Source organism: Paramacrobiotus metropolitanus, unplaced genomic scaffold, assembly GCF_019649055.1.
Source record: "Paramacrobiotus metropolitanus isolate TYO unplaced genomic scaffold, Prichtersi_v1.0 Parri_scaffold0000004, whole genome shotgun sequence".
NCBI lineage: Eukaryota > Metazoa > Tardigrada > Eutardigrada > Parachela > Macrobiotidae > Paramacrobiotus > Paramacrobiotus metropolitanus.
This window is the reverse complement of record NW_026570224.1, coordinates 1,185,986-1,197,229: the sequence shown is the minus strand read 5'-3', so window position 1 is coordinate 1,197,229 and position 11,244 is coordinate 1,185,986. Positions and strand designations below refer to the sequence as shown.

General features: G+C 42.6%; 3 protein-coding genes across 4 annotated transcripts; all 3 read left to right on the top strand.

The window, feature by feature from the left end:
• Positions 1-226: 226 nt before the first annotated feature.
• Positions 227-1,950, top strand: LOC129602787 (uncharacterized). Its single transcript, XM_055501937.1, has 4 exons — positions 227-730; positions 796-848; positions 1,007-1,344; positions 1,512-1,950. Exons 1-4 carry the CDS (start codon positions 444-446, stop codon positions 1,650-1,652), a joined length of 819 nt encoding a protein of 272 aa, XP_055357912.1. The 5' UTR covers positions 227-443; the 3' UTR covers positions 1,653-1,950.
• A 563-nt stretch (positions 1,951-2,513) lies between these two features.
• Positions 2,514-6,354, top strand: LOC129599499 (aldehyde dehydrogenase, dimeric NADP-preferring-like). Of its 2 annotated transcripts, none has more exons than XM_055497766.1 (12): positions 2,514-2,780; positions 2,980-3,186; positions 3,263-3,358; positions 3,461-3,596; positions 3,855-3,940; positions 4,014-4,177; positions 4,362-4,589; positions 4,648-4,774; positions 4,967-5,153; positions 5,503-5,632; positions 5,709-5,844; positions 5,915-6,354. In XM_055497766.1, the coding sequence occupies exons 2-12, from the start codon at positions 2,989-2,991 to the stop codon at positions 5,993-5,995; spliced, it is 1,569 nt and encodes a 522-aa protein (XP_055353741.1). In that variant the 5' UTR covers positions 2,514-2,780; positions 2,980-2,988; the 3' UTR covers positions 5,996-6,354. The 2 variants fall into 2 exon arrangements, with proteins under 2 accessions (XP_055353741.1, XP_055353733.1); XM_055497758.1 differs by having other exon boundaries at positions 2,516-2,780; positions 2,917-3,186.
• Positions 6,355-7,205: 851 nt separating this feature from the next.
• On the top strand, positions 7,206-11,244 carry LOC129600650 (histone-lysine N-methyltransferase EZH1-like). Its single transcript, XM_055499193.1, has 5 exons — positions 7,206-7,374; positions 7,448-8,003; positions 8,267-8,553; positions 8,821-9,385; positions 9,609-11,244. The coding sequence occupies exons 2-5, from the start codon at positions 7,571-7,573 to the stop codon at positions 10,952-10,954; spliced, it is 2,631 nt and encodes an 876-aa protein (XP_055355168.1). The 5' UTR covers positions 7,206-7,374; positions 7,448-7,570; the 3' UTR covers positions 10,955-11,244.

Below are 11,244 nucleotides of genomic sequence, written 5' to 3'. Positions count from 1 at the left end.
CTGCGCCAGCGCGGTAAAGTGCCGCAAAACGGCTGTAGTAAAGTCGCCTGTTTTACACGCAGACACCCTGTTGTCATCAAAGCGCGGCACAAATTAATGAGTCACCACAAAATTTATAGTGTAACCCAGGGCGGACGCCGATATCGCCGGTATGAGTAAGCCTTAATGCTTTTGAGTCCCTGACATCTGTTCATGACTTCCTGTCAGTTTTGCCATAGAGTTTTGCTGTTGCAAATGCAGGTTTGGGCCTTTTGGCTGTTGTTTCGCTTTTCGAAACACTGGTGCTCGTAGTTATCCTCTTGCCTTGCATAATCCGTGCACGCACGATTAGTTTTTTCTTTCCTGTTCTGTCTTGTTATCGTTCACAAACATGGTACATTTTAATTAGCTCGACTGATCGAGTCCGAGTATTTGTTTTGAGTGACAGCCTTCGAAAATTACCAATGGAATTCAAATGTGACACACCTTTGCCGCCGCAGTTTGCCATGAAGAGCGAAAATGATCTCTCGTATTTTCATTTGTCAATTCCGGATGAGCTGCCTATGCAGATTCATAACTTAGCCCCACTGTCACCTAGCAACCCATTGCTTGGGGGAAATTTGAACCTGCTGGAGGGATTTATATCTGGGATACAGATAAGCGGAACGAGCCATGACAGACCCGTCATTCTCGCGGTAGCAAACGACACGCCTGGAGCGCGCAAGGTTTTAGCGTCGAAGATTTTCATCCCGTAAGGCTGAAGGATTTTTGTTTCTTCAAAGCATATCAAGATTAGTTTGTGCATTTTTGTTTTAGACCTTCCGAAAGCGAGGCAGAGCTGTCTAAGATGATCGGCAGTGACAGGCGAAGTAAGTGCTTAGTTAGCTTTCGGTAGTACCCACAATAAATCCGTACTTCCTTGGCCTGTAGAATATTCAGAATTTAGTACGTAACAGAAAAGTGCTTATGTTGTTCGACTTCGCAGATATTTGTGTTTGTTTTCGATAAATTTCTGTATTTTTTGTAGATGGCAGTCGCTGCAAACACTGTGCGGCTGATATGGACTGCGGCGATTTGTCCGATCTGCAGAACATGCCGCATTTGCCGACGAAGACCAAACTATCCATGTTGTTGAAGGACATCCATACTGCAATATCCCACCAGCACTCGTTCCACCAGGGGTCACGTAGAAAGAGAATACGGCGCATGCCTGAGGATGATGCTCTGGATTCCGTCGTTGATGTGGTTGAAGCATTCGAGATCGACATTAAGAGAGTTCCCACCATGGATACTGCTGGAATCCTCAGTATGGTGGAGAAATTGTTTGGATCTGATCAAGCGGTCTGTGATGCCTTTCGTAAAGAGGTGAAAATGAGATTTGTTCGTTGATTCGCAGTAAAAAGATCGATACTTCACGGTTTGTTGTCTCTCATTACATAAACTTTTCAATTAGTTATTAAACTTATGGGATGGTTGTCCGTTAAATAATGCTTTCATTTAATTCATGAAGTGCCTTGTTTGTTTTTGTGCAGCAAATCGATGGAAGCAGTTTCGTCTTGTTGTCAGTGGATAGCTTTGTCCGTCTTTTGAAAGTTCCGGTAGGAATCGCAGTCACTTTGGACGGGATCGCCAGATTGAGCCGACGAGAGCACGGCATAACTTCGCCGGTATGATTTTTTGCAAATCCACAAGGAAAGTGATTTCGGAATCTTATGTTACTGACGTGGTCCAGAGCATTGCTATGAAAACTTCGGGTGTTTTTTTCGGTCTGGACGTTATATAAATATTAGATTTTTTGTATTGCGGTTTTCTTGGTATCTTTCATTATTAATCTGTTGTGTTGTTGATATTAAGACTTGTTCTTAGGCAGTGACGGAGTACACTGTAATTGTTAATAAATGCCGTCTTCATAACTTTTTTACTGTAGTTGCTTTCGTTTTACTTGAGGAATTAAAGATCACCTTCAGTGTGCATTTGTATGTGACATTTGTATGTTTGTTTGATCGCAGCTGTAAAGTGTAAACTTCGAAAAATTAATAGGATTGTAAGAGTTTCGTACTCCCAACGTTTTTTCGCTCGTAGTTTTTGTGGTAGTACTTGCATACTTCTACCATAGAAAAGGATAATTTTGTACCGTGCTTCTACCATAGAAAGTAGATTTTTAAGGGATATGCTTCTACTGTATTTTGTTTAGCTTTGCAACCATGGTGGCTGCCACCCGGTGTGACTACTCTATAGAGCGTCAGGTGTTTCGTTTTTTTTTCAAAAATATTTATTAATCTATAGTACGTAGCTGTGTAGTTTGTGTCCAATAATTCCATAATCCCGTTATGTCCAATAATGTGACATTTTAAATAATTATTTTTACACCAGTGTAAGTATGCTACCCGTTGCTTCTTCGCTGTAGAATGTGGATACAACCATGCATGTGTAAATTTACAATACATCCACATACACGTACATACGTGGTATCTTACGATTATTATACGTGGTATCTTATTATCGTTATTACCGTACTTCTATACTATGAAGTGTGAACTGTCTTGAAGTATAGAAGTACGTATGCGAGCTGTCGCAGTTCTGCAACCAAAAACAGAAATCCACAAAACCTGTTTGTGTTGTGTGTCATTTGTACAAAGTATCTGAAAGTTAGCTGACGACTTCGGTCAAAGATGAAAAAGTTGCTAGACCTGTTATTTGCCCATTAAGGAAGACCTCGTTATCCTTTTGGTTGTGTCAGAAATTGATAAGGACGGACAAATCATAACTGATGACCGCGAAAGTTTGCGATCAAAGTCCAGGTGCGTAAGTCAAAAACTGACAAAGGAAAATTCTAATCTTTAACTGCTTTATCAGAACTGCTTATTCGCTAGTTACTATAATGAGACCATTGACCAAGTATTACAAGTGCAGTGTAGTCTGTTTTGCTTTTTATAGTTCTCCCCCTGCGGAATATCGGTTGCTTCTGTAATTTGCTTCTGCAGTCTGAAGATTTTACAGAACAGCACCATGAGATTGTCACCTTCCCAAAATGGCGATACTAACAGCGGCCATCCCAAAGTCATTGTGGAGCGCTTGAATGCAGCGTTTCGCACTGGGAAGACCCGATCATATGACTTCCGAAAAGCGCAGCTCACGCAGTTGCTGCGCTTTTTCGACGAGAACACCGACACTCTGTGTGAAGCACTATGGAAAGATCTGCACAAGGTAAATTTTGATCGGAATTTTTTGTTGCTGTACACATATGGTTGCTATAAAAATAGCGTGCGATATGATTTTGTAGCCTCGGCAAGAGGCCATTCTGACGGAGATAGAGATAGTGAAGAACGAGATCCGGAAGTGCCTGCATGATTTGAAGAAATGGATGGGACCGCATCCGGTATATACGCTTGCTGTGACACTTGTGTTATGTTATCGTTACAGAAGAATTATCAATTTAATATCTTGAAGCTTGATCTTATCATAGTGGTAAAATATCCAGGTGGAAAAATCCATCTCCACTCTCATGGACAATCCGTACATTCTGTATGAACCCTACGGAACTGTGCTGATTATTGGCGCATGGAATTACCCGGTGAATTTATTGCTCAGTCCCATGGTTGGCGCCATCGCAGCTGGTAATACGAATAATTTTTCATTTCTAACGTCGTATTGTATTTGAAAAAAAGTTTTCCACAAGATGATTAAAATAATTTCCGTATTGTATATGGGAAAATATTCTGAATGAAGTCTTATTTAACGAAAAAAAGAATATTGTAGAGTATTAATAAACTGAATATGTATTTTCGAATATTTTTGGTTGATTAGATACAAACAAAATTTTGTTAATAAATGCTTTCTGGGTGGTTAGCGAGTTTACGGTAGTATTTTGATAGGAAACTGTGTGTTGCTCAAACCATCCGAAGTGTCTGAAAACACGGAGCGCACAATTGAGCAACTGCTTCCGCGATACCTGGACAAGGTACAGCTTTGAAATATAGATATTTGTTGCGAAATCTAAAACCTTGATTTAATTGGTTAATAATTCTGTGTAGGATTGCTTCGAAGTTGTCTGCGCCGGTCCTGAAGACACTGGGAGAATATTAAAAGAAAAGTTTGACTATATTTTCTATACTGGAAGCACTATGGTCGGGAAGATCGTGTATGAAGCTGCAGCGAAGCATCTTACTCCCGTTACGCTGGAACTTGGTGGAAAAAGGTTAGAAGTGGTATTCTTGCGTAGATTTTGCTGCTAGCAGTAATTGCGGTACTGGAAAAAGGTTCAGCCTTGAAAAGAATCTGTCTTAAAGGTGATGCTACTGTATTATATAACACTCCGTTAAACTGGGATGGCAGTTAAGGCTTTCTGATAAATTGGTTCTAAAATTTTTTTGTGGTTTCAGCCCGGTTTTTGTGGATTCGACAGCCGATATGTATTTGACAGCCAAAAGGATTATGTGGGGAAAGAACCTAAATGCTGGCCAGACATGCATTGCTCCTGATTACGTGTTGTGTACTCCTGCCGTTCAAGGTAAGTTGGTCGATGCAATGAAAAAGGCTTCCAAAGATTTGCTGGCCGATCCTAAACAAGCTCCGGACTTCTGCCGCATTGTGTCCACTCGGCAGTTCGAGTAAGTTACTGAAAAACGGTTGCTTTTTTCTGTACTGATGTTTTCATTGTCTTCCTAGCCGATTGAAAGGATTATTGGAACAGCAAAATGTTGCTTTCGGTGGCGATGTGGATACTACATCCCGTTACATTTCACCCACAGTGCTGAGGGACGTGGATCCGGAATCGCCCGTTATGAAACAAGAGGTGAGAAATTGCCATTTTGTTGGCTATAACAGCTGGCGCCTGGCGGACATTTGAAGTTGTTGTCTTTGCAAATTTCGTGCGTTTGTTCAGGTGATTTTAGGCTTCGTTTTATCTCTCACTAAATTTGTAATTTTTTTCTGTAGTCTGTACAAGTAAACTGTCATTGGGAATTCTATATACCTTTTGTTTCAGATTTTTGGGCCGATTTTGCCAATTGTTCCAGTTAAAGATATCGATTCCGCGATTAATTTTGTCAATAGTGGCGAGAAACCATTGGCCTTATATGTTTTCACAAACGATAACAACGTGAGCGATAAGATTCTCAGGCAGACTACTAGTGGAGGAGCTTGCATCAACGATGTTATTATGCATTGCGCAGGTAAGATTAATAGTCCGCTTTCCTTTCCGTAATTGATTGACTTACATATATGTAAACCCCGTTCTCAGTGTATAAACAAGCTGAATTCTTTTGACTTCCTTGGAAAATTTATTATTTGATGTTGCATTAAAAATTACGCTAATCTGACATATTTCTGGAATCGCCTAATGAAAACTTAAGACTACTGTATATTGATTTCCAGTTATGCCGTCGAGCAATGACGTTGTGGTTTATTTCCATCAAACAAATTCCTAATAAAGTGTGATTTGCGCGTATCCAAGGTCTCATTGAAATAAATATTGGTTCATTTTTGCGTATTTCAGTTACATTTGGTTTGGTAACTTTACAGTTGATGCACTTCCGTTTGGCGGAGTTGGATCCAGTGGAATCGGTTCTTACCATGGCTTTTCTAGTTTTGAAACGTTTTCTCACAAACGCTCTGTGCTACAGAAGAAGCTCGGATGGGACTTTTTGCTGGCGTACGAATATTCTATTGTTGCTTAACTGCTTAACTTAACCAAAACACGACTATTAACATTGGTCTGTTTGTTGTAGATCACGTTATCCTCCATATTCAAATTCGAAAATAAATACCACCACGGCGTTGCTGAAATACCGACCGGCTCTGCCGAAATGGCTGGGAACAGCCATTGTATTTGGCGCCGGTGCCCTATCTGGATATGTGCTTCGTGTAATTCTTTCTAAATTCTTTCTGCTGAAACTCCTGTTTTCCGTTGGTTACCGTGTGTACAAAATTGTAGCTCCTGACCAATCCCCAGCAGCTCCCACGGGAAGTTAGGGAAGTTGTCTATGGCGACGTTCCCATGCATGACGGCATGTGAGCCTGGGCGCGGCAGTTCTCTTGTGGCCAATGATTTCACACTCGGTGATTTGGTGAATTAGCGGAAAATGTTCGACGATTTTCTCTTTTATTGCAGCTGATGATAGAAACTATAGTTTTTTCATTTCTTGATTTTTTTTGTTATTACTTGGTGTTGGTGTGGTGTTGGATTGGTGAAGGTGGACGGTGGTGAACGGAGTGTGTCAATCGTGACGCGCCTTCGTAGAACTCTGCTGTTAAGAGTCATTTTAAAAGTCGTTTTACTGAAAAATTAAATATTTTCAACATTTAGCGAGAAGAAATTCAGGTCCACTTCAAAAGTTTGCCGGCCAATGGCTCAATAAACAATTTGCCCGGTGCGCTCGATACGGTACTTGCACTTATTTCAGTTATTTGATAAAACTTTTTCCGGCTACAATGTCTGAGTTATCGGGTATCGCGGTGGTCTCACACCTACCCCGTACAGTAGTTGTTCTATGAAATCATGTTCACAACGAAAGACTTCCGCTAGGCAATCGTGGTCAGGAAGCCTGCCATATCGCTGCTGTTGAATTCAGATTGTATACGTAGCCGTTGCCGAAAAATTCCGTTCGCGCGTTTCTCACCTGGCCGGTAGCGGCTGTTACTTCGTTTCCAATTTGTTCACAAGTACAGTATTTTTTCGCTTTTCCAGGACCCAAAAAAATCGAAAGCAGATGGAACAAAACTGAATCTTGGTTGTAGCCAACTGTTCTCATAAAATTATTTCCTCTTAGCTTGCAGCTCTACAGCAGCGCCGAAGACCACGGAAGTGCCAGAAATACAGTACGAGTACGTAATAATGTAACTGATGTAAGTACTTATAACCATAAGTTACGTATATCGCATCCATGCACAGCAAGTTTATACCTGGAATCACAATATCACTGAGTATCACGTAAAGATTGCCGGTTTCCCAACTAGAACGGAACCAAAGGTCTGACCCTGAAAGATCTCATAGAGTGGATGTATCAATAGGTAGAACCGTAGAATTATAGATACGGTCATACGGGTATCTGTCCTGGGGAGCACGGAAATTTAAAGCCGTTTGCCGGCTTCAGGCTTGCACGAACGAGCTGCTGACGGCTTTCCAGCAATTTCGCGGCGACACATTTCTTGCGTTTTTATTGGCTCCACGGTGAGTTCTATCTCCGAGTCCGGAGTGAGGGACATCTATTATTGTAAAGTTGAACTGAAAAAGTGTTACGGAACATTCTTCGCCTTGACTTTCGGGGGGACAGAGGAAATTCGTGCTCAGCTAACGCTTTTGTTACACATCGCTTCGCTCGGTGCAACAGTCGTTGTTACTAAGCCAGTGATAACTACCTTGATATCCTTTATCATGGCGTTATTTTCGCATACGTAAGTTGCTGTTAGTAATATGCACATTTAATTAGTTTCTTACAGTCTTACTTTCATTTTTTTATTTGTGAAGAAGTTTTGGCTATATGGAATGCCCGTCCGATTGCGTAGAGTGAGGCGTATCTCTATCCTCTGGTTTTCGTTATTGACCGTGCTTTAATTGTCGTCTGTTGGCTCGTTGAGTTGTGCTGTCAACATGGAGCCTTGCGAGGCAGGACCAAGTGCGTCGAATAACAAACCTCCGTCAGACACCCAGGGTGCCAAAAAGCGTAAACGAAAAGCTGAGGCAGGCCACAATGAAGCCGATCTGTTGGTGGATACGAAACCGCCTGTCGATCCGGAACTGCAGGAACTTATCGATGTGGCGTGTAAGTGTGCGAAAAAACTGGAAAAACGCATGCATTCTACAGAAGAAGAAGAGGGACGAGAGAAGTTTCTGGATGCCATTAAGGCCATATCGCAACACGGCCACAAAAACGAACGATGCAGGCCAGCCGATGTCTGCCATCCAGAAATGCTGGAATTGCCAAATTATTATAATCCATGGGAGAATCCCGTGTCTCCTGCCCGTGACGTCGACGGGAACCTGCTTGCGGAATCTCAGTATGTGAAGCGATCCTATCTGATTGGTAAGTGTTCAGAAAACAGAAACCTATTCAAGAGAAGCGACGAAGTTTGTTTTATTTTTTTTCACCAGAATGCCTGTGTTTTACGTTTTTCTGAAAAGTCCGCCAAATTTTTGGCGGTTTGCCAAGACGCATTTTGAAATTAGGGCGCCCAATTAGTCAACTGTTTTTAACATCATCGTCTTCGAAAGCTTCTGTAGTGTCTGTAACAGATGTTGTCTGTTGAGATTCGCATGATTCGTCTCATGTCAGAATGGTTTGGTTAGGCAAAACAGTGGATTCAGAATGCGGGCCAGCCCGTGAATTGCCGTTGATTGAAAAGCTGCCTGGATATTTCGCCTGGTCTTCCTTGCCGCGGAATGAGGTTGTTGAAGACGAGAAAGTGTTCGCTTGTCCTGCTGTAGATCAGCTGGATAGTAAGTTTATAAAAGAGTACGAAAAACAGTACGTGAAAACGGCTCAAACTGTGGAATGTCGCCGCACGAGAAATCTGTTTTTGAGTGACAAATGGATCAAGGAAATCGTGGAATCAGTGAATGAACATACACTGAAGGTATATCTGATTTAAATAAACTTTTGTTGCATGCTCGGAAATTGCTTGAGAAAAACTCATTAACAGTAATCGAGGATTCAATTTTACTCTTTAATTTGACCGTAAATGATTAGTTTTGTTAACGAATTTTGGGAATTTTGTTGACGTTTTACTATGGTTTTATTTAAATCTTGCATGTACTCTTTTTTATCCCTTTCTACAGCAGTAAAATCTGACACGTCAATCAACCGAATGCATACAAATAAATCAGTAATGGAATTTGTGTAGGAACCTAGCACGTCTTCAAATGGACCTCAACAACAGAACATTCCGGAAAAAGTCTTTCATGCCATAAGTGAAGCGTTCGGGGGTACGGAAACACCTGTTGGTGTCATGCATCGGTATTATCGCTCCTTGGGCCAACCGCGACACACATACCTGCACAATCTGGGTGCGGAGACCGGCAAGCCCCCCACAGTCTCCCGCTTTATTGACTCCATCAATCGAATCCTTTGTACGCGCTGTTTCCGGTATGACTGCTTGGAGCATCCATATAAAAGTAGTCGTAATGCGGAAGTGTATCCGCTGGTTCCCCCCAGTTTGGCTAGCAATCCCTGTGGTGACCATTGTCACCAGAATAAGCCAACGAAAACCGCAATTCCGCTGTCCGATTGTGCGCCGCTGACATTAGCCGACAAGGCTATTCTAAAGACTTTTATGACGGAGGGCGATGAACAAAGCTATAGTTACTGTGATTTGGCCGTTGTTGTCGATCGACCGTGTCAGTTCACGCACGACGCCATCCGGGAATTGCTAATGTCACCTGACGAGGCGGAATATGACGAGACTAATGGTAAAATTTTATGTCATAGTTACGGTCTAATTTTGAAACCACGCGCAGCGAATTTGATTTTTGTGATTTCCCGCATCAGTCCTGAGTTGATATTTCTGATAACACAGCGTTTAATGTTCGTTATAAATCGTATGATAACCATGTGCCACATGTGCACGGTAATCACGTTTTAGACTTGCCAGTTGGTGCGCACAGTTTTGAGCTGGTTATTATTTTTTCGCAGGAATTCAAAGACGCGCTCGTGCAAGACAAAAGGCCGCTCGACGCTTCGCCAGCGCGCCAGCCGGTCGCCGAATGCGCCAGGATTTGATGAAGGAGGGCCACGTGCGCCATTTCCAGTATATTCCCTGTAACCACGGGGCGAATGTTAGCTGTGATGATGAAGAAATTTGCACATGTGTCGATCGGCGCACCTACTGCGAACGGTATTGTGATTGCCCGTCGAATTGCGCCAATCGTTTTCCGGGCTGCAACTGTGTGGGAGATTGCAGAAATAACCGCTGTCCGTGTTATGTGGCCCGCCGCGAATGTGACCCGGAACTATGTCGTTGTCAGGCCAAACTGGCCAAAGGCGGATGTTGTAAGAATACCGCCATTTTGTTTAATTCGAAGAAAAGGGTTAAATGCGGCCCGTCAGATATCCACGGATGGGGAGCTTTTATCATGGAAGATGCCAAAACCGGGGAATTTATCATGGAGTACACAGGGGAAGTGATCAGTCAAGAGGAAGCAGAGCGCCGTGGGAAACTTTACGATCAAATTAAAGTGAGCTACCTGTTTGATTTGAATGTGGAGTGTGTGGTGGATGCGGCGCGGAAGGGAAATAAAATTCGTTATGCCAATCATTCGAAGCTTAGTCCCAATTGCTATCCGGAGATATTTCGCGTGCAGGGAGAAAATCGGATCGGAATTTTTGCGAGAAGGGATTTGCTAGCCGGGGAAGAGTTGTTTTTTGACTACAGCTATAGTGCGGAATCGTTGAAGTTTGTCCAAATTGAGCCAGCGAAAGCGAAAGCCGCTCAAAATGGAAACCAAGACTTCCGAATTGCTTGCATCGTACAAAACATGGAAACGCGCCAGATGCGGACACCCCGGCCAAAAAAAGGAGGAAAAAGCGGTAATAAAGTAAGTAAACAAAATATACAGTTCCGCGAGATGCCAGTAAAGGTGCGTTTGCTGAAAGCAACGATGGCTTGCGAGAACAGTGACGATGAAGAGGAAAACAATAAAGAGCTGCAGAGCATTATGAAAGGGTTTGACTTAATTGAGCCGTCGGTGTTGCGACCGGTGGTTGTGGGCGAGGATGCTGAAGGAAAAGCGTTGGGCGCCGATGCCGTTAAAGCTGCTTATCGAATGAAGTATCCTTCTTATGAGGACTGTCTGAAGGATCCCTCACAGTTTAGTTCGCGAATGGCCTTTCTGAGCTCCTTGGCTCAGCGCGCCGAGCAGGCCGTGTGCGGCACGGTGCCGGGTGTGATTTTGGATTCACCGGAAATGTCTTCCCATGAACCAAGCTTGACTGGTTCAGGATCCGGAAGTTTGAAGAAGGAGTTGGGAGCGCGAAAGTAACGTTGTTTTTTTTGTCGCTTGTTTTTAGTATTTGTTTGTGTACCTAAATGAGCGAGTTAGTTGTTTTTTTATTTATTAAGTTCAGGGAAAGTTTGGTTGGCTTAGTAGCAAGGAATGGTGTGACAGAAATTCTAATATTCTGGACGGATTTGTAAATTTTTATCTGTTTACTTTGGACTTTGCTTGTGGATTTTTGCGGTTTTGTGAGCGTTTTGTGAGTACCTTAATTACCAATACAGCATCACCGTATAAATTACCGTCAGGCGTCAGTTGACATTCGGTTTCATTTA